Here is a 24,065-nt window from a genome sequence, read left to right on the forward strand (position 1 = left end):
ATATGAAGCTAGCAGTATAGTAATTATTCTTGTGCGCAATCATGTTGTTGATAATCCTAATTTATTCCTCAATTTGAATCCAAATTTTCCCTGAGTCACTCACTCCTGTGTTTAAAATCTCCTTTAACATTGAATAAAGGTTAATTTACTCAGCTTGATAGTGACAGCAAAGCATTGTGCCACTTCACACTGACGCTGCCTAGCTCTGTGGTAGCGGGAGATTCCACTCAAATGCTGAATTCAACAAAGAGATCAGCTTTGCAGGGAAAGTCAACTGAGATATAGCAAAGCAAAGAGGTCTAAAAGACAGTTCAGCTAATCAGTAGGACCAGAGCCCTGATGTACAAGGAGACATTGCAGGTTCCTGGGGATTTCTTCAGAAGAAAATTACTTACAAGGTAGTGATGTAAAGATATTTGATGGCTCACCTCACTAATGAAAAAGGGAAAAAAACGTGGCAGTGTTAGGTCTGAACTTCTCCCATTGTTCATCTGGCTCAGCTCTGATATATACATACATGCTGTATATCTGAAATATACAGCAAAGTTGTTTTTCCATCTTTTGCATACAGTTCAAGGGATGGATGGGGAACAGACATTGCATGTCAGTCATGCACTTTAATGTGTGGAGAGAGATTGTGAAAAGTTTCAATTTCATTTTATTGTAAAGGATCTGTTCCTTTTATGAAGTAATGTTTCCAAAACACAGCTAGATTACAGTAAAAACATAGAATCCAGGATTCTTGCAAATCTGCAGTCAAAGCAATGCATTATTGTAGCTAGGAATATCTTTTAGGAGATATTGTTCAAGAAAACAGCCTTCCAGGAAAACAGTATATTAGTGATGGCTTAAAAATGTGGTTTTGATAGTATTTATTAACAAATATTCTTTTCTGTTACAAAAACAAAAGACGCTTATTTGTTAATTGGATATCCAAATGTTCAAAACTTGGGTAAAATTCTTATTTGTTTCTATGAATGTATTGTAAAATTAAAAACAATAACTGTGTTTTGCACAGAGGTGCCATCAAATAGAGGGGAAAAACATTTAAATAAAAAATATCAACCCACTTGCTAGCTTTCTACTCATTAAAATGTGAAACACCAGAAAGTTAAAGTATTTCATGGATTGGAATTAACTAATGATATCCCAGGTGTGAAAAGCTCATGGATTTGAAACATTAACTCTCTTCCTTTCTCCACGGATGCTGCCAGATCTATTATTTACATCATTCTATGTTTTATTTTGATCCTAGATGTAACAGATGGTCTGTGGTGATTTAGCTGATTCCAGTCTAGATAAGGCTTAGGGGGGTATAAATTCCCTAAGTGCTTTTTTCCATTTTGCCTGCCATTACTTCAAGAGCCTTGTAATGTCTGAGAAAGCAATACAAGTTCTAGGGAATGTCTGGGGAAATGCATTTTCAGTGCAATTCTGTTAATAGATTGCCCAGTGATCAGTTCCATAAGCATTCATTCCATCCACCACTGGGGCACAGTAAGTGCAGTGTGTACTGCATACGCAAATGTTACTTGTCGAGGAAACACTAACATCAACTATTAAAGCAGCAGCCTCTAACACCAAGGAGAAGATCAGCAGGTGACTGGGAACACCACCACTTGCAGGCTCCCTTCCGAGTCAAATACCAGCCTGATTTGGATATATATTGCTGTTCCTTCTTCATCACTTGTTTTAAACCCTGGAATGTCCAGTCGAATAACACAGTGGGCTATCTCCACATGAAGGACAACAGTTCAAGAAGATAGCTCACAAGCACTTTTCAAAGGGCAATTACTGTTGGACAAAAAGTGCTGGCCTTCCCAGAAACACTCTTATCCTATAAAATAAATAATAAAAGTCAATTCATTGAGCCCATTAAAAGGAAAGATCAAGTAAGTTCTTCTTGCGGAAGGTGGTGAATCCCTGGAATTCTCTAACATGGAGGGTTGTGGAGGCTAGGCCATTGGGGGGATTTAAAGAAGGAGGTACATTTTTTTTGAAAGATCAGGGAATTGAGGGGTACGGGGAAACTGGCACAGAAAAGCAGGTGAGGCTTGAGGCAGATCAGCCATGACCACATTGAATGGCAGGCAGCTTGAGGGACCAAGCTGCTCCTATTTTCTTATGGAAATGCAAGGGACTGCAGATGCTGGAATCTGGAGGATGTCAGCGGGTCAAGCAAGCATATGTGTGGTGAAAGGAATTGTCAACATTTTGGGTCAACATCATTGACAATCCCCCCCCCACAGATGATGCTCAACCCTATTTTCTTACGTTCTTTTGTACATATATCTGTCTTAAAAACAGAAAATGCTGGAACCACACAGCAACTAGAGCAGCATTTGTGGAGAGAGAAAAAAATAAAGTTAATGTTACAGGTCAGTGACCTTTCATTTGTACAGGGAAAGTTGGAGATACTGCAAATTTTAAGAAGCAAAGAAAGAGAAAACTGAAAATAACCTCTGTTGGGATGGAAGACAGGAGAGACAAAAAGGTTGATGGTAATGTGAAAAAAGGATGATAAATGAGACAAGATACCCAAGATGGTCCTAGAGGAGGTGTATATGACATCTAGAAGGCCTTTTTCTTCCTATTGTTTCCTCCTTTTGTTCCTTGAGCTTCATGTTAAGAGGCAATGGAGGAGTTAAGAGGCTTCATTGGAACAGGCAATGGGATAGAGAATTGAAGTAATAGGTTGTCATAAACTCAAGGTCACACAAGGCTGATGGGAAGTTTTCCTCAATGGCTAATCCAATCTGCGTTTGATTGCTCAAAGAAGATTGCATCATTATATACTAAATTGAAAAATTACAAATATATTGCTGTTTCACAAGGAAAGTTTATTTAGGCGAAGAGAAGAGAAGAACTAAAACACCAAGGAGGGGCTAGTAAGTGAAGAGTGAATCAGGAATTTGCAGAGTCCTTTTAGAATGTCAAGCAGGGAAGAGAAGACCCATGTTCAAAGACTCAGCTGCCAGCCTAGATGAGTATGCCACCACCATCACAGACTTTATCAGCAAGTGTGTGGAGGACTGTGTACCAAAGAGGACAATGTGGGTGTTCCCAAACAGGAAACCATGGATGAACTGGGAGATCCACTCCCTATTGAAGTCAAGGACTGCTGCACACAAATCTGGTGATCCTGATCTGTACAAGATATGACCTTCGGAAAGCTATCAGTTATGCCAAGAGGCAATACCGACTTAAAATAGAGTCCCAGACCAGCTGTCAGTTATGGCAGGGCTTACATGCCATGACAGGCTGCAAGATGAAGACGGGCTGCATAGTTAACAACAGTGCATCCCCTCCTGATGAGCTTCAGGCATTCTATGCACGTTTTGAACAGAAGGGAAGTGGATTGTCACCATCCACCCTGACAGCCTCCAATGCAGCTGAACCTGTGATCACTGTTGACGACGTAAGATCAGTCTTCTGGAGAGTGAACGCGAGGAAAGCACCTGGCCCAGATGGTGTCCGGGGCCGCGTGCTCAGATCTTGTGCTGATCAGTTGACAGAAGTATTTGTAGACATATTTAACCTCTCCCTGCTTCAACCTCAGGTTCCCACCTGTTTTAAGAAGACCACTATCATCCCGGTACCAAAGAAAAGCAAGGTAACATGCCTCAATGACTACCAACCACTGGCTCTGACATCCACCATCATGAAGTGCTTTGAGAGGCTGGTCATGGCACACATCAACTCCAGCCTCCCAGACAATCTCAACCCACTGCAATTTGCCTATCGCTGAAACAGGTCTACAGCAGACGCCATCTCCCTGGCCCTACACTCAGCTCTGGAGCATCTGGACAGGAAAGACGCCTACGTTAGACTATTGTTTATTAACTGCAGCTCTGCCTTCAATACTATAATCCCAAGCAAACGTCACCAGACTCTGAGACCTAGGACTCAACACCTCCCTCTGTAACTGGATCCTTGATTTTCTAACCAACAGACCGCAATCAGTGATTATAGGCAGCAATACCCCCGGCACGATTATTCTCAACACTGGTGCCCCACAAGGCTGCGTCTTCAGCCCTCTACTCCGTATATGCTCATGACTGTGACCAGATTCTGCTCTAACTCCATCTACAAGTTTGCAGATGATACCACCGTTGTAGGCCATATCTCAAACAGCGATGAGTCGGAGTACTGGAAGGAGATAGAGAGCTTAGTGGCATGGTGTCATGACAACAACCTTTCCCTCAATGTCAACAAAACAAAAGAGCTGGTCATTGACCAGGAAAGGGGGTGGTGTACATGCACCTGTCTACATCAATGATACTGAGGTCGAGGGGGTTGAGAGCTTCACGTTCCTAGGAGTGAACGTCGCCAATAGCCTGTCCCGGTCAAATCACGTAGATGCCATGGCCAAGAAAGCTCACCAGCCCCTCTACTTCCTCAGTAGGCTAAAGGAATTCGGTATGTCCCCTTTGATACTCACCAACATTTATCGATGCACCATAGAAAGCATCCTGTCTGGGTGCATCACGGCTTGGTATGGCAACTGCTCTGCCCAGGACCACACGAAACTGCTGAAAAGTTGTGGACACAGCCCAGCGCATCACAGAAACCAGCCTCCCCTCCTTTACTTCTTGCTGCCTTGGTGAAGCAGCCAGCATAATCAAAGACTCCCACTCACCAGGGTCATTCTCTCTTCTCTCTTCTTCCATCAGGTAGAAGATACAGGAGCCTGAGGGCACATACCACCGGGCTTAAGAACAGCTTCTACTCCACTGTGATAAGACTATTCAACAGTTCCCTTATACACAGAGATGGACTCTGACCTCACGATCTACGTTGTTGTGACCTCGCACCTTATTGCCCTGCATTTTCTCTGTAGCTGTGACACTTTACTCTGTACTGTTATGGTTTTTACCTGTACTACCTCAATGCACTCTGTACTAACTCAATGTAACTGCACTGTGTAATGAATTGACCTATACGATAGGTATGCCAGACAAGTTTTTCACTGTACCTTGGTACAAGTGACAATAATAAACCAATACCAATACATGTGATGACAACATCGTGCTGGAAGTTACAAAAATAGCAGTGGATGATTCATTTATACTGGAACCTCTTTGAGTGTAAGCTGCAGGCAAGGGAACCTTTTGTTTTGCATTTCTGGGATGGAGGAAATGGGACAAGGATAGAAATGCTGTAAAAGAAATGGGTAGATTTGGAGAAAAAGGTAATATAGCAGAAGCACTGGTATGGAAAATGGCATCGTCAGAACAGATGTGACAGAGAAATTGGGAAAATGAAATGGAGCCCTCACAGTAAGTAGGTGAGAAGAAGGTAACTATGGGACAGAGTGGGCTTAGAGTAGATATTGGTCACAGTATCTGTTATATTCCACTGCAGTACTCCTGTTTCTGATTATTAATTGTGAGTGGGCATAGAGTTAGACTTTTTTGTGATGTACTTCATGTTAAACAGCCCATTATTATTCACTACAGAAGTACAAACCACAGTGGTAATTTGGATGACTAATGGAGTGCCACCATTATTGTGCCAATGTATTGTAGTTTGAGTCATGGCTTTCAAATGAAGTGAGCAGAAAACTCTAACTTTACCATTCTGATTTTTAAATAAAAGCCAGAACTATCGGGTATAATGTATTGTATTTTGAGTCATGGCTTTCACAGGGTAAGACAAGCAAACAAAATGTGATTGAAGAAAATTGTACACAACATAGAAACCAGAGTTAAAGAAACGACATAACCATCAAAAGAATGAACATGAAATGAAATGTTCTTTAATCAGTTGCCTGAGAATTTGTTTTGGAAACCTGTAATTTTGGAGGGATTTTCTAAATTGACAGGTGAATGCGTAAATCCACAGATGAATAAATAACTTTAAAAAATTGTTTAATTGGTGAACTTCACTGTATAATATCCTTTCATTTTGATATAAATAGAAATTGAGGAGATTATGGAAGAAAGGCATTCCATATTTGCTTTATCTATTTTATTTGCTACATGCTCATAACTACAATAAAACTCCAATAATTCACTATCTAGCTGTTTGAAAATCCTAATGGTTCAACGTCTGGCTCAATGGCTACTGATTCCTATGCTCCCTTTAACACACCAGGACCTCACACTCCCAGTGAACCACTGGGGCCCCAGTTCACATGCTCCCTTTAACACACACTGGGTCCCTGGTTCCCATATTCCAAGGCTCTATTCCCCTACCTCCCTTGAAACTTGCTTCTTTTTCCCACACTCCCTTGAACTTACCAGAGCCCTGTTTCCTCCTCCTTCAGCCCTTTGCCTCTTCTACCAATCACCTCTCAGTTTATTACATCTTCCTTCCCCCTCTCACCTGGACTCGCTTATCAGCTGAACTCACCTATCACCTGCTCGTGTGTGATCTTCCCCCTCCCCCACCTTCTTATTCTGGCTTCTGCCCTCTTCCTTTCCAGTCCTGATGAAGGGTCTCTGCCCTAAAAGTCGACTGTTTATTTCCATCCATGGTTGCTGGAGGACCTGCTGAGTTCCTCCAGCACGTATTGTGTATTGCTCCAGATTCCAGCATCTGCAGAATTTCTTGTGTCTTCAGAGCCCTGTTTCCTGCATTCCCCTGGAGCTCACTGGTCCATTTCCATACTCCTTTGATGTGTTCACTGGAAATTTTATTATACTACTATTAATAGTGTGTTAGCAGATTAATTGGAATAACATTCAGTAGTCTGGAAAACTGGGTAATCCATACCACTAAGTCCCAAACATGCCAGATTAATGCAGTTTTACTCTATATGGGATGTATACAATGACATTGATTTTCTAACATACCTGTATGATAATTTTAGGTATATGTTGCTAGGTTATAATTTTTCCAGCTATTGCAATTACAGTAACATTTTGCTTTTAGGGATACTTGATGTACACAGGAATGGAACCTAAGAAACCAGGAATATTTAAGGCCATTTTCCTAACTCTAACGATCCCTTTGAATTAAATTTCTGGACTAAATAGGCACTTTGATTAAACTGTTCTTCCTTTCCCACATCACTCACTTCATTATCTCGCTGCAAAATTGGCAGAACGTATAGAAAGTTGCTCCGCTGTTTAAAGTAGTATGCTTGGTGCAGACATCCCCACTCTTTCTTGTTTTGGTGGGAATGGGATGCGGGTTTGGTGGGACTTTCTGTCGCTGAAGATGATTCAAGGCTTTGATGTCCAATTATTTAAATGGGGTCCTGAAAACATACGTATGCCCCCCCTTCCACCACCCCCCCACCCCCCTGCATGTACGTGCATATACTTATGCTTGTGTGCCAATGTATTTAATATATTCTTTATAGAAGTCTCAAGGTGGAAATTTTGGCACTATAATGAACCAGTAGCAGTTGCACCCAAGTGCATAGCTATTTTGTGAGGATGGATAAAGTCAATGACATTGCATAAGCATGTCTGCTGGGAAGACGATATTGTAGGACGCATACCTGAACAAGGAAGGAATCTATGATCATAAAAAGAAAGGCTGACAGGCTCATGATAGGATATGAGGCAGGAAACTGGAGATTCAGTCAAGGATTATGTGGATCAGTTTGTTAAAATAATGGAGTTGTGTGGATCACACAGTTTCTATACTGTCCCTCAAATTTCTGTGTGGCAAGACCAATGAATGAACCAGTAAGATGGCTGGAAGAGATATGAATTGGAAGCTTAATTATAGATGTTCATTCGTAATATATGTTTTGAAGCCACTTAGACACTTTGAAGTATATTTAGAATAGATGTTGTGAATTATGTTCATCGGAACTAAACCATCAACAGTATTTGTAAATGTTGGAGATCGGCCAGTGATCCTTACCTTTGATATATCAATATGTATGAACAGCCAAACTCTATACTGGTGATTTTACACATATTCAATTTTACACATATTCAACTTTACGCATATACATCGGGCCTTCAATAGAATAGACTTGCTTAGAAATAAAAGGTTGTGAAATATTGGTGTATAATAAGGTAATATAATTTTATGTGAAGAACTATCTTGTGTTAGTTACGTTATAGTCTCAGATTTTTTTCACAAGCATTCTAAGCAGTGATTGGTCTTTGGTTTCAGCATGATGTATCCCAGACTTTGCTTAAAGCTACCTTGGATAGTGTGGTCGAAGAATGTGTCAGTTTTGTGGGAGTGGATATCAACATCATCTCAGAAACCCTTATGAGGTAGGGAGATTACTTTCCAATACAATAATTGCATGGCAATGGATCACAGGGTCTCTGTTTAGTCTGTCTCTTAACTTAATCCCAGCTGGTGCATTGTGGTCTTGTTTTAGGTTGTCATCTTTAAGGGAATGGCAAGTTTAGGCAGCACTTTACCTGCACAGTATTAAAAATCTTCCTTTGAAAAAACTGGGATGAGGGACATTAAACAAAATGCTATAAAGTTATGAATTACAGGCCTTATTAACCACACAGCCTTTGAACTAATACCATACATGTGTGTAATGTATTGTTTAATATTTATATTTTGGATCATTGAAGTAAGTTACTGCAGTTTAAACATGCAATATGATTTCTGTAGCTCCATTTAAGTATAAAATAAATGTATACAAGAATAAAACATTCCCAGTTTCCTTTTCTGCACATCTTCTTTGTTCCCTATGGGCCTTTTCAATTGTTAAGTGGTTTGCATGGGTAGACATGCATTCTTTGCTTTGAAAACTTTATTTTCTCCATTATGGATGTTTCACTTTTCATTAGCTGTGTTGGCTTATTGATGTAGAACTAAACAGGGAAAAAATACATTTTTTTTCCATTTTGAATATTGCAAAGGCATGATTTAGAACAATGATAAAGCAGCAGAAGGGGAAAAAACACTGCTTTCTTCAGTTTCTTTTGTTATGGCACAGTTGTGTAGGGACAGGCACGGTAGTGTAGTGGTTAGCGTAACACTATTACAGCACCAGCGACCCGGCTTCAATTCCGGCCACTGTCTGTAAGGAGTTTGTACGTTCTCCCCGTGTCTGCATGGATTTCCTCCGGGTGCTCCAGTTTCCTCCCACACTCCAAAGACATACAGGTTAGGAAGTTGTGGGCATGCTATGTTGGTGCCGGAAGAGTGGTGACACTTGCAGGCTGCCCCCAGAACACTCTATGCAAAGATGCATGTCACTGTGTGTTTCGATATACATGTGACTAATAATAAAGAAATCTTATCTTGATGCTTAGGTAGCTACTTTATATATTTTGGAGTTTGATTTTGCATATTTTTTCAAGCTCTGTTTTATTTTGTTGTTTCTTGGTTTTATTTGGGTAAATAAATTTCCCAGTCATATAGATGTAAAATGTAAAGCATAAAAAGGAATTGAATTCACTAATCACAATGATTTCTAGCAATTGCAACAGAATATAACTCTGACAGTGAATATATTCAGGACTTCAGTCTAAATTTACATAATTTTTTCAGAGATGTTGCCTGCTCAAGAAAGGTAAAAGGCAGAAAGTGAGACGATGTTTAAAATTTAAATGAAAACTCAAAAATCAGACACAAATTAAGAAATATTGGAGATTTGAATAACGTTTCCTAAGTAATCACATTAATCACATCAATATTTGACTAGAATCACAAGAGACCGCAGATTCTGGAGTATTTGGGTAGTTAATGGCTAGAGCTGAAGAATGAAAACTATTCTCAACTTTGCTCTGCAGCTCCCTATTATGAGCTTAATCTAAAATAAAATATATTTACATTGGAGGGAGTTCAATAATGGTTCATTAATTTGATCCCTAAGATGGAATGATTGTCTTATGAGGAGAGATTGACTCGGTTAGTTTAGATGAATGAGGTGTTCTCATTGAAAGCATGCAACATTGTTCAGGGACCCGGCAGGGTAGATGTCTAGAATATAGTTCTTCTGGCTGGTGAGAACAGAACTGGGGCTGTTTGACTCAGAATAAGTGATTGGCCTTCTAGGACAGAAGAAGAGAAATTTCTTCACTCAAGATGTTGCAAATCTTTGAGAAGTACTCCAGAAGTCTGTGAGTGCTTAATCTTTGAGCATCTTCAAGCCAGAGATCTGTAGCTTTCTAGATAATCCAGGAATCAAGGAGAATAAAGTGGGAAGGTGTACATGGTAGAATATCAACCGGGAACACATTGTATTGTGGAAGAGTCTCATAGGCTATATGATCTCCTCTTTCTTATGTTCACATAAGCCATGCTTTCAGCGCCTGTCTGAACAGGAATATATTATTAGAACAGGAAAAGCTTTGCTGGAGAATGAGGTAGTCTTATGTACTGAATTTGCATCATTCACACCACAGAATATGTAAAACACTCAAGTGGAGTGGTTGTAATCTTAACCAGTTTTAATAAATGATTTATTTAGTTGTTGATACTCTTAGTTAAAAGATCTGTGATCATTTTAGCCAAAAATACAGATCTTTTAAATGATTTGCAAACTTGTTGTGATTATGATTACCATTGTGTTTTTATATAAAAAGAAGCCTGACATAAAAAGCCAAGAATTTATTGAAGTGATAGAATGCTAGAAAGTCTTATGTCATTGAATGGAGTTATAACCATTAGTGCTAGGAGAAGATGATAGAAACTGACAGAAATTGAATGATTTAAAACAAGGAATTAAATAATGAAATCATGAAACTATTTACAATTACTGTTGAACTAAACATTTTCAGATATTCATCCTTCATTACAATAGCTAACATAATTTCTCAACTGTGTAGATTGATTGAATTCTAAAATGTTCCTAGCCAAAAGGAACCATTCATGAACTGACAAAAACTTCTGAATATTGTTCTCACCTACTTCCTTTAAAACCCTGGAGGGAAACAATCTTGTGCTGAAGAATTATCATCTTTAATGCTATTATTTTCTTCATTGTTTTTTGGCATATATAAGTTATTATTTTTGAGATGTTTGAAAGCCAGTTTTTATGTACAATATCCCTATTATCTTTTTTTTTAAAGAGGCTCAAATTGTTCCTCAACACCACCTTTACCCTAATGTAATTCTGATACCACTTGCAAGTTTGTGCTCATCTCTTTCTGTGGATTTTACTACCTGTTCTGCCAACTTTTACGGTACTTTTATCATTGTGCCCTTAATTATCCACTTTGGGAATTTTCTGGATTGTAGAAGTTTTTGCTTTATGTATACTTGTTCTTTTTAGTCTTACATTTTCCTTTACATATTTAGTTGTCTGTGGCTGTCTTTCATCAACAACCAGATCTCCTGAGCCTTGAATTGTTACCTGAGCAGATATCCCCGACTGCCCTATTGTGATGTTACTCATTTGCAGATTAGTCAGTTTATTGATAGGACTCCATCTCCTCAGCTGACGTAAAATTAAAATCTTTGTAGTTCTTCCACATTTCTCCCTTTTGAAGTCAACATTGAATTCAATCATATTTTTTTTATCATTCATAGATAAATGTTCACTCATTGTTAAATAAATTTGAATTATCAGACAGTACTAAATGTACTATTGCTTGTTCATCTGCTGATTTGAAATCAAATTGTTATATCCAATTCCAACTAGTCTTACTCCTCCCCAAAACAGAATTGAACCCTGTCTTCCCATTGATAAGTATAAATAATATCCACTGCACAAACAAGATAAAATTTAAATTTTATTTCATTTGCTAAATTAGGAGAGGAATGCTGCCTCTAAATAGTTTATACTCTGTTCTAATTCAATTCAAAACTTTCCTCCATTCACCACACCACTACCTGGGCCCCAATGCTATGTATTTACTTCAAGCTAACTAATGTTGAGCGTTAACTACCTCAGCTACATAAATGCTAGAAGCACAAAGGTTGATCTAATCTCAATTCAAATTCATTCACACATTTTAACACACCAAGCCAGGAAACTCTACTGCTGAGTGAATTATTGTGGCTAGGTTGCAAGCAGCTGATCAAGTCTTGGTGACGTTGCCCCTCTAAGCATTACAAGGGTAAAAGCTAAAAAAGGTACTTCCATTTCTAACAAATATTATATTTCTATCTTTAAATGTTACGGACTCGGTGAAAGTCCCTTTAAGATAGAGAGTGTGTGTGTATGTGTGTGTGGGGCGTGCTTACGTCAATAGAAGATAAAGGACGTAATGACGTTGTTGGAGAAGTCAGTACAAGAAGAAGAAGAAGAAGAAGAAGAAGAGAGAGAGAAGGGAGAGAGACACCAGCCTGCTTGTTTTCTCTATCAATGGATGAGAAACAATAACTGTGTTTGCCACTGAAATCCATGTATGGAAGTTGGAAGTAATCCGGTGGAGTTCACTTTGTTGTTGACCTGTAGAAGGAAACAGGTATTTGTGTGTGGACGACCACAATTCGGATGCTTTTCGGGGTGAGGAAGTCACTACCGAGTAAACATTGAAGTGCCGTTTGGGGTTCCATCGTGGAACATTTGGATTTCGTATTTACTCTCCCTATGTTCTCTACATCTACGTCTTATCTTCTGACAACGGTGGTTGTTGAAGAAGCCCTTGCTCATGTTTCACCTTATGGCTTGCGGAACTGAACTTTAAGAACCATTCCGGAACTGGGAGTTGTGGACTTTGCCACACACACACACGAAGAGTTTAGTTTTGGGGTTAATGTTCGAGGTTTAACATTTTTGAATTCTAACATACTAACATTTTTACTTTTATTTTACGTATTATCATAAGTAGTGATTAATAAAATAGTTTTTAACACTGAATCATGCTCAGTGTGTTTCTTTTGTTGCTGGTTCGTGACATAAAGCATTTGTGTTTGAAGGGGAAAAAAACAGATCAAATATTTGTGAGTCAATTCCATAGAATAATTTTTTCTCTCCCAGACATGTTGCAGGACTGAATGCCAGTAAAGCAAAAAATATAATTGAATGGCGTGAGAAGAATGGACCATTCATCAACCGAGAACAGCTGAAAGATGTCAAAGGCTTGGGCCCAAAAACCTTTCAACAATGTGCTGGTTTCATCCGAATTAATCCAGAAAACATAAAGAACTTTACCAAGTAAATGAGCTTCTTTCAATTTGTTTTTCTTTACCAGAGAAAAAGCCAAAAGTAAAGGTCTGCAAAAGTCATGTAACTTGTTAAAATTAGGTGTTTTGTTGTTGAATGATGAAGAAATGTTCCAGTTCTATTAAATAGATTGTGTCAGAGGTGCAGTCGGACTGTGTCAGAAAGTAAACATTGTAATTGTCTTCATTTTGAATGTTGCTTTTTAAAATTGATGCACCATATAATAATGGAACAATCCTTGGCGATGAACCTTAATTTGCAGGTGTATGTTGTCATAAACTGTTTCCATTTTGTTTACAACAGCAATCAGCAGCAGTTTGATGGCACTACAGAACGTCAAGCAGTCACAGGAGACAGCAATTTCAAGCCAGTTGAAGGAGCATGCACAGTTGGTAAATCTAGCAAAAAGAAGGGGAAAACAGAGTGCACTTCTGCACAGCCAAATCCGTTAGATCAGACATGTATCCACCCTGAATCATATAACACAGCAATGAGGTAAGAGCATAAGCAAGTGTGAACGACCTCAACACCTTAGATTTACTTCTGACATAAGAGTCAACTGAAATATTTCTCCATTTCATGCTCTTACTTAAGCCAAAGTAATAAATAAAAAAGTTGCCCATTAATTTTATAATTTTAGAGGTTATAAAATATCCACCCACATACTGACATAACATAAACATAGTGCAGGTGTTTTTGCTTGAGCTTTCGATGAGCTTTTTTTCACATGCTACTCCTAAATTTCTGCATTTGAAACTTAACCCTGTTTATATTTTATGATTTAAATTGAGGATGAATTGTTTCACTGCAGTTTTGAGGTGGCTAATGCCAGTGTGGGGATCACAGAGTTTTCCACAGATGGGGCAGGAGGTGGCTGATGGTTACGAGGTAGTACACTCCTTCCGCCGTTTACACAGGGCTTCTGTGTGCTCCTGGTGCATGGACTTGAATTTCTCAATACCATCCTAATTTCAGCAGTTTTGGGCTAGAGACTCCCAGAAGTCAGCAAGAATGTTGCACTACTGCAAAGACACTTTGAACACATCTATGTCTCTATCTACCAGATAATGTCCTCGTACAGCACAGCTCAGAATAGAGCATCTCTTGCAGAACACTAACATCAGGCATGTAAACAACGAGACCTGTCTTATTGTAGCCAACTGAAGAGTGACTAGGGCTCTAGAATGTTGGCCTGGCAGAGCTTATTGATGTTGGTTTGCTTATCCTTCCAGCGATTTTGGTGGATTTTGCAATTGGTGGTATTTTTCCAGTATGTTGAAACATCTGTTATACATAGTCCAGGTCTCTCAAATGTATGGGTGGGCTGGAATCACTGCTGCCCAGTAGAACATGAATTTTTGTGCCAGGTCTGAAGTCTTGATCTTCAAATACTCATTTGACCAAGGATTATGCTGGTGCATTGCAGGCGATGGTGAATTTTATTATCAATGTTTGCCTTCACCCAGAGATGGTTTCTGAGATATGGGAAGTAATCCACATTTCCAGTGTCTTGCTTTGTACCTTTATTGTCAGAGGGCAGTGTGGTGCAAATGCAGGGGGTTTGGGGGAGGTGAGGGCGTTGGAGTTAGGGGTGGGGATGGGGAGATGCAGATTGGTAAAGGGCCTTTGTGTTGCAGATGTTGAGTGTAAGGCCTATCTTCTTATATGCTTGCATGAATAGGTTGACAATGTCTTGGAGCTCGGCCTCTAAGCATGCACATTCAAGCATCGTCTGCATACTGCAGCTGGACTGCTGATATTTGAATATTTATTCTGGAGTATAGACATCATTGGTTGAACAGTTTCACAGTAGTTTTATGGATTAGCTCCACTCTCACAGGAAGTGTATTGGAGGTGATAGCAATTTTGTTGTGAGAAAGCTTTTTGGGGAAAGTGTTGGGCCAAAGAAACAGTTTTGTCTAACACTGGTCTTCACTGAGATTGGTTCTGGTGTAGACCCATTGGTTAATATCATGGCTTGGATGCAGTTATAGAGCAAAGCAACTGTCTTCTCTTCCATCTTCAATGCTAAAAGTATTATTTAAAACATGCTGCCATTTTATATAAATGATAATGGTGTACTAGTTAACTTATTGGGTTAACAGCAGGAGTTCTGGGACATTTATCCAGAGATATGAATTCAAATTCCAAAATGGGACCTGGCTAATTTAAATACAAGCAATTAGAAAAAGCTGGAATTGAAAATAAATTTTTTTTCAGTAGTGGTAATCATGAAATTACATAATTGTTGTAAAAATAAAAATGGAAGAGAAGACGCTTGCTTTGCTCTACAACTGACATTAACCAGTGGATCTACACCAGAACCAACCTCAGTGAAAACCAGTGTCAATAATGTCCTTTAGAGAAGAAAATCTGCCCTCCTTGCTTGCCCTGACCTCTATGTCATTCTCAACTTATTGAGGTGGTTGACTCTTAACTGTCTCCATGATTCAGGGTAATTGGGAATGGAAAATAAATGCTGACATTCCCAGCAATGTCCTCAACATTTAAATGAAATTTTAAAAATGAAGAGAAAAACATAATGAGAGAAATTACACCCTTTTGTTTTATATCCGATCGGACCATTATTGAATGAGACCAAAACATCTGGGAAATAACAGTACTCTCATTGGCAATAGTATCAAACATTTTGAGACAAGAGATAACATTCTTTATAAAATCACACTGACATTTGTCCATCATAACTTAGTAGTTATCACGATTTTACCTGGAATTAATCTTGGCTTTTTTTGTGTGTGAAATTAAGATGAATTAAAGCCACCACCAGAGTAGGACAAAGGATATTAGTTGGCTGTCAACTGATTGAGTTAACACCTGGTAGTAATGTGAACACAATATGAGAAATAGGGTCTTTTGCTCCAACTCAGACACCTAGTGCACATACCTGTGTGTCCAGATGCTGCACACATGTTACTTTCTTTAAAATGTATCTATTGAACCACACAATGAGATAAACAAAGGCAAGGTTCTTGGGATGGCAGTCAAAGCATTACAACAAATGGAGAAACTCAACAATTTATATTCATTGTTATTTCTGAAATAATGTTATATTCTCAAATTGTTTACTTGAATACGTAAGTGAATCAGTTCTAATTTTTTTTGATGAAGAGTGGTAATTTCCTTCCTGCATGGCACAATTATTCCTTTATTAACTGGTTTGCAGAGGCAATTTTTTCCCAAGGATTTAGGTTAATCTTTTTTTGAACAAGTGGAGTTCTTTGAAACATTTTTTTGAAATCTTGCTGGAATGTTCTAATGTTACTAAACTAAATTATGTTAGCGCTATAAGGAGCCAGCAACAGTTTTGTATATTTAAGTAGAATGGTGACTTCTTGTAAATTCTATTTGGCAGCTCTGGATTTTTAATTACTGAATGAGATGATACAGGTAATGTAAGTTGGTTTAAATTAATGTCATTGTCACTTGATTGAAAGTAGGAAAAAGTCATTTGTGGATTTTGGAATTGGAATTGGTTTATAATTGTCACTTGTACCGAGGTGCAGTGAAAAACTTGTCTTGCATACCGTTCATACAGATCAATTCATTACACAGTGCATTGCGGTAGTACGAGGTAAAATAATACAGAATGCAGACTGAGCTCTAATGTACAGCAGAGTACAAAATGCACCAATTTTACAGACAAGGAATACACCTGAAAAAGCTGGAAGAACATCCATATTTTAATTTAGTTAAATTTTTTATTTGTTTTAATTGTTCTAAAGTAATTTTAATTGTTTTACCTTTTGCTTATATTTTTAACAACTCTACTAATTTGTTTTGAAATTGCTTAGTTAAATAGATAATAAATTTGTGACTTGTGCGACAGCTAGGAAGGCCATGAGATTGGCTTAACCAGCCATCAAGAACTTTTTCTGCTGTTTTCCAGCTGTGTCTCCTTCCAAGATATACCATGTAATGTCACACTTCTGTCATTGGGTACTTTGCTTCTTCTGGCCTTGGCACCTCTGTGAAGCCATTTCAAACTGCTACATACACATTTGGTTGTTGTTTTCTCCATACGTAGATGAAGAGAGAGCAAAAGTGGCCCACTGCTGATAAGGAAATCTAGGCCATTAATTAGAATGTGGCATTTTGTACAAAAGATGTACATAAATTCTCAACTATCCTTACTCCCCCAGTACTTTTGGGCAGATGGTTCCATGCTTTAGACACAATGACAAAGAAGTGATAACAGTAACATATTTGCAAATCAAGACTGTATGACTTGGGGAATCTCAACCCTATAGCTCCTTGGTGATCAAGATCAAGAGTTTAGGAGGTATTGCTGGTGAAGTTGAGGTGAATAACCCCAGTGTATTTTGTAGATGGTACATGGTATGCAAGGATGGAGAGAATACGGGAGAAAATACATATTTATAGAGCTGAATCGTGTTCCAATCAAACAGACTACTTTGTTCTTGATGCTGCTGAATTTCCAGATCATAATTTGAGCTGCACTCATCCAGACAACTAGAAATTATTCCATCATAATCCTGACATGTGCTTTGTTGAAAGTGGTGAAAAGGCTCTGGGGAGTTGAGTATTGAATTGATCCAGAATACCTAGCTTTGTAGGCATTCTCCCTTTTCCCCATCTCTATCACATCTTTTCCCAGAAAAATCATTTCCACAATAAATATTTCTGATATGTCTTCCTTTGTCCTCATCTGAGAAATTGTCTCCACTGGAATTGACTGGGTCTGTTCCACCTCTTTCAATTCTGCTATTGCCCTTCTTCTCCCAACCAGCCTCCACATTCAATCCGTCATCCCTCGTCACTTCCTGCATCTGCAGCATGATGTGATCACCAAATACATTTTCCCCTTTCAGGATCTGGGTGTTTCCGGCAAGAATCAAGCTTAATTGGCCTTGAGAATGTGTTGATGAATGCCACCTTGAGCTGTTGTTGTCCTTCTGGTAAAGGTCCCCCACAGTGCTGGGAGGGGAGTTCCAGGATTTAGACCCAATGACAATGAAGGATGGTAGGCACCTTGTAAGAGAAGATGCAGGTGGGGGTATTCCCATATGTGTTTGAAGCCTTCACTGCCCCTTTTCACAGTACTATCATGTGCAACTCAGGTGTTGCAGTAGGAGTCCTTCTCTGCTTCCTGCCTTTCAGAATTCTCAGAACTACAATTTCCATTATACTTGTACATACTTCAGTTTCTTGTGTTGTATTCACTGTTTGTGATGAAGGTGTCCTCTATTTGGGTGAAAATAAAGGTTGAGCAGTAACAGTTGCATGTCTCTACATTCTCTGTCTACTGCCACACTTAATGCTCATGTTACATTGCTGCCATTGAAGCTCCACATGATATTGCTCTATAAACATACTACACTTTATCTTGTAACCATTGCAGCCTTCTGGACTTGATTCTTTTATTCCCATCCATATTTGGATGCCACCTTGCACCATTATCTCTTTGTCACTTAATTTGTCTCATCTTCAAACCCGTTACTGTATCTTTTGTTCTTTGTTCTTATTTCTTGGATCTTAAAAATTGAAGGGTTTTGTTTTGCCCCATTCTGAGGAAAGATCAATAATTTGAAATATTGATTAGCATTTCCTTTCCTATAGATGTTTCCTGATCTGCTGAGTATTTAACAGCATTTTCTGCTTTTATTACATATACATCTGTGCTTCCTTTCATCCCAATGGCATGACCACATGGAAATGCAGTTGTCTATGAGAGTTTTGTGAGATAATATCCATGACATAAATGCTGTTAGCTGTTGGATACATATTTCAAAATGTGTTTGGTATAAAGGTAATTACAGTGTAATGCTATGGCAGATCAATTGCTATGCTGAATAGAACAGGAAGCTTTGTGTATATGGGTGTTATTATGTCACCTGCAAGGCTCTTATATTTTCTATTCTTCAGGGAGCAGCAATAGAAAAGGCAAGGAGCAATTTTTTGTTGTTAGAGTTATTCCATTAACATGTGGAGTGAGCTCATAGCTGAACAAAATTTATCTCAGATTTTGTTTTCGTACAATTTTTTTTAACATGAATTTAGTTTTGAGATTGAATGCTTTTCTGTGAAATATAGATATTGGAATGATGATTTATGAAATATGGAAGATTTTGACTATCTATGGTAGGGCAATGAATTCCACAGATTCACCATCATCTGGCTGAAGAAATTCCTTCTCATCTCAGTTTTAAAGGGGCATCCCTTTATTCTGAGGCTGTGCCCTCAGATCCTAGACTCTCCCGCTAATGGAGACATTCTTTCTACATCCACTCTATCCAGGCCTTTTACTGTCTGGTAGGTTTCAATGAGATTCCCTCCCCTCATCCTCCTTGACTCCATCAAGTACAGGCCCAGAAACATCAAATGCTTCTCATACATCAAGCCTTTCATTCCTGGGATCATTCTTGTGAACCTCCTCTGGACCCTCTCCAGGGCCAGCACATCTTTCCTTAGATATGGGGCCCAAATTTGCTCTCAATATTTCCAAATGTGGTCTGACCAATGCCTCAAAGCCTCACCAGTACATCCTTGCTTTTATGTTCTGGTCCTCTTGAAATGAATGCTAACATTGCATTGTCTTCTTTGCTACTGACTCAACCCGCAAGTTAACCTTCAGGGAATCCTGAACTCAGACTCCCAAGTCCCTTTGCACCTCCAATTTCTGAATTCTCTCCCCATTTAGAAAATAGTCTACACCATTATTCTTTCTACCAAAGTGCATAACCCCACACTTCCCTGCACTGTATTCCATCTGCCACTTCTTTGCCCACTCTCCCAACCTGTAAAAGTCTTTCTACAGACTCTCTGCCTCTGCGACACTACCTGTTCCTCCACCTATCTTGGTGTCATCTGCAAAATTGGCCACAATGCTATCCGTTCCTTCATCCAGATTATTAATGTATCAAGTGAAAACTTGCAGTCCCAACACTGACCTTTGTGGAATTCCACTAGTCACCAGCAGCCATCCTGAAAAGGACCCTTTTATCCCCACTCTCTGATTTCTGCCAGTCAGCCAATTTTCTATCCAAACCAGTACGTTGCCTCCCACATCATGGGCTCTTACCTTGTTTAGCAGCCTTATGTGCAGCACCTTGTCAAAGACCTTCTGAAGATCCAAGTAAACTACATCCACCGACTCTCCTTTGTCTAACCTGCTTGTTACCTTCTCAAAGAATTCTAACAGGGGTCATCTGCTACATGTTTGCCTTGTAAGGTATTATGTCCTCCTGCATCAATTATTCTCCTTCTCACTGTTTATCCAAGCTTGGTATCATCTGCAATTTTTTTTTTATTTTGCACCATGTCTAAGTCATTGGTTTATATCAAACAAAAAAGCTTTGGTACTAGCACTGACTCCTGGGGAATCACCATCCTCCAAGCTGAGAAGCAACCTCTTCCAACAACTCTGCATTCTATCCTGAGTTATTTTTGTTTAATCTCAGCTCTCCTTTTTCCATGGACTGCAGTACTGCTGATCAGTCTTTTATGCCTTCCGAATATCCAGATAGATTACATCTGATGCACGCTTTTCATCACTCTTCTCTGTTACCTCAACAAAATATTCAACTAGTTTAATCAATGTACCTTTGAACTTAAAACTCACAATAGTATTTCCAGCATCTTCCTACTTTTTAATTCCATTTTGCCTTTAAATAATATGAACTGGATCTTCCTGCTATTATCTGGAATATACTTAGAACCCCTTCTGAGCACGAATGGCACATTTGTCATTCTCCACTCTTCTGGCACATTACCTGTATCCATGGAGGATTGGAAGATTATGCCAAGCCCTTCTGTAATCTACACCCCAATTTCCCTTAGCAATGTAGGATATATCCCATCCAGAAAAGGTGATTTCTTAACTGTAAGCATAGCCAGCCTTGCTAATAACGTTAACAATTTTCATTCATCTGTTTTCTCTGCCATCTCCTCCTTTACCCAGGTGTTGGCAGCATCCTCTTCCTTGGTAAATTCTGATTCAAGGTACTCATTAAATATTCTTGCCCTCCTCAATGTTTAACTTTTTGATCCCTAATCACTCCCACCCCTCTTCCTACAATTTACATCCCTACAGATGAAATTCTCTCCCAATTGCCATTCTATTCTGATTTTCTGTCTTTGTCCATCGTATTTCCTTTCACACTTTTCCCATTGGCTTACTGCATTCAGCTGAGTTCTCATTTGAACTTCTGGCCCAATACTCCTCCTCCTTGTGGAAAATATACCTCTCTGTACTTGAAACATCTTGGTCATTTTAACAGCATTAAGACATTGTTGTGCATCAGCATTTTCAACTGCAAAATTGCCAGAACAATATTGTCAGCTTTGCCGGTGCCTGTTTCTGTACAAACTACTCCACTGATCTGATGTAAGATCTTGCAGCTGCTGGCCCTTAGTGGAACATCTATGACTTTGGCACCCAGCTTTTAAAAGAGCAAATCAGAGTACTCATTTACAGGAGGGTGCTGCTGGATAAAGAATGGTTGCTACAATGCTGGGAAGATGGTGAGAGAGTGCTCCCAGGGGTCAGAGGCCCGAGGCCCTGCACAGAAGGGTGGAAAACAGTACCTGCAGGAGGTATATTCTTCATGCAGTGGGGTCACAGAGAGTTTGCTGGACTACAGCCAGGCACTCCAGGTAACAGATTGCCAGGAAGGTTGTATTTTACACAAGTACAGTATATGAATACTTGCACTTTGAGGAAAACCTGCAGTTCTAATAAATCTGCCTGCTTATGAGCTGAAGGAATAGTAGATGGAACCTTCTCTCCCCAAGTATAGAGTTTGACTAACCTTAATGGTGTAGTACGCAGCATTATTCCATATTTCATAAATTGTGAAGACTTATTTTAAAAATACTGCACCTAACATTTTAATATCCTGCTTTATAATCTTAGAGATTAAATATTGCTGAGGCATTGAACAATACAGCACGGATACAAGCCCTTCGGCCTACGAGTCCACGCCAACCACATCCACCCAGCCAGTCCCAATTTCCAGCCATCGGCCCATATTCCTCCAGGCAGCCCCCCACCCCCCCACCTCGTCCCCATCATGTAGCTACCCAAATGCTTCTTAAATGCTACTATTGTACCTGCCTCAACCACTTCCTCTGACAGCTCATTCCATATACTCACCACCCTCTGCGTGAAAAAGTTGCCCCTCAGGTCCTTCTTAAATCTTTCCCCTCTCACCCTAAATCTATGCCCCCTAGTTTTGGACTCCCCTACCCTGGGGAAAAGATTTGTTTTGAGATATGTTACGTTGCATCCCAAAAGCAACTTCTAAGGCATAACGCCAAGTTCAAATGCTTTGTTGATGAATGACAATTGTAGAAAAACGAGCAAACGGAATTAATTTTTTCTTTAAATTTCCTTTGTTGCTGCAAATTTTATTGCATGTATTTCATAGAGGACTTTTTATTAGCATAAAATTCTGTTTAAAACCACAAAGTCGGAATGTTAAATGAATAGACTTTGAACCAATATGCTCTAGTGAATGCTTTAGGACATAGCAGTGATTTTGACGACTTAGGATCTGAAGTTATAGGATGTAGAAACATAGAAAAGCTACAGCACAATTCAGGCCCTTCAGCCCACAAAGCTGTGCCGAACATGTCCCTACCCTAGAAATTACTAGGCTTACCCTAGGATGTCTGGTAATGTTCGTTTTTACCAAGATATTTTTAACCACTGATTATGGGAATGTACACTAAGATGACAGGAATTCTGATTTAGTCAGCAATAAGTCTGGTCTATTATAGAAATATTATCATGATAAATTTGTTACAGCATATTTAGCTGCAATTAATTACATTTACCCAATATTTTTAAACTAAGTGACTTTTTTCTCTTATTGTCATATGAACTTATAGTTCATTGTTCTTATAAGTTGCATTATAAATTGAGGCTCCCCTATTACCTTAGGTTAATGTTTATTGCTGACTAAATTGTTTTTGTATACTTTAAGGTGTATTTTATAGTGTTAATATGTTTTCTAATCAAAACCAGTTACAATTTGGGAAAGATAGAGAAATTTAGAACATTTATTCATGACTGCTATGCTGTGAATAAAGTGCTACTTTAAAAAAATGTGTACTAATAATAGTACAGTCTTTATGGTTGTTACAGTTTCTTAACCACACATTTTAAAGTTTTTAAGCCATGTAACTGATCGTATATAACAGGGTAATTGCATTATTCTAATTGTGTAGTGTATTTTGTTGCAAATAGGGTTCAGTCACACAGTTAAAATGAACAATTTAATTCCATTGGAGATCAGCATTCAGTACAACCTTTTTAAATCTATTTGTCCGTGCTATTGGTTTGACTTTGTGGCTTGGTATTGTGCGTAGATCAATCGCAAATTCTATGAAACAAAGCATAAGCTATGGTTTAAATGTTTTGTTTTTAAAGTGATTGTGTTGCATCATTATGAATTCTCTTGGTGCAATGGGTATAGATGTAATGGCATATCAGATTGCATTAATGTGATGAACTTGATATTCTCAATTTTTAAATAGCTTTGCTGGGAATGATTATGCAGTAAGAGAGAATGACTCACTGGGACTGGAGAAAGGCAACTCTTTTAATATCTTTATTGGAACACTATCTTAAAAAAAAAGCAATTTAAAAGCTTGCAATTTATGCTAAATAATGTAAGCATGATGGTAAAAATCCTGGTCAATTATACTGAATCAAAAACATTGGTTATAGATTCACTTAATTGTTCTGCACTATTGTCCTTTCATCACCTCCCTGAATGGGCGTTGTGCCATTTACAGATGGATCCTGTATCATATCCATATTAACTTACATGGTGAGTCAACTGTATTAGGGAAGGCACTTTCAAATAAAAGGAAGTAAAACTTACATTTGTATAGCTGCTGTCATACACTAAAACACATCATGGCCAGTTAAGTGTGGTCTCTGTTGATAAATGATTTCCTATTTTTCCTGTATACATTGCAACAAATAGAGACATGAGACTGCAGATATTGGAATCTGGAGCAATAAACAATCTACTGGAAGAACTTAGCAGGTCGAGCAGCATCTGTGGGGGTGGGGGGGGGAAGG

The 24,065-nt window shown here is 38.8% G+C and overlaps 1 protein-coding gene across 1 annotated transcript in view; it reads left to right on the forward strand.

Annotated features, from left to right (window-relative positions):
- srbd1 (S1 RNA binding domain 1) overlaps nucleotides 1-24,065 on the forward strand; it is a 236,699-nt gene that overhangs the window by 192,696 nt on the left and 19,938 nt on the right. Inside the window, exons 18-20 of the mRNA XM_052013214.1 lie at nucleotides 8,080-8,186; nucleotides 12,809-12,985; nucleotides 13,298-13,489. Of these exons, the coding sequence (XP_051869174.1) occupies nucleotides 8,080-8,186; nucleotides 12,809-12,985; nucleotides 13,298-13,489 (476 nt within the window). The remainder of the gene's footprint in view (nucleotides 1-8,079; nucleotides 8,187-12,808; nucleotides 12,986-13,297; nucleotides 13,490-24,065) is intronic.

Source organism: Pristis pectinata, chromosome 3 (genome assembly GCF_009764475.1).
Source record: "Pristis pectinata isolate sPriPec2 chromosome 3, sPriPec2.1.pri, whole genome shotgun sequence".
NCBI lineage: Eukaryota > Metazoa > Chordata > Chondrichthyes > Rhinopristiformes > Pristidae > Pristis > Pristis pectinata.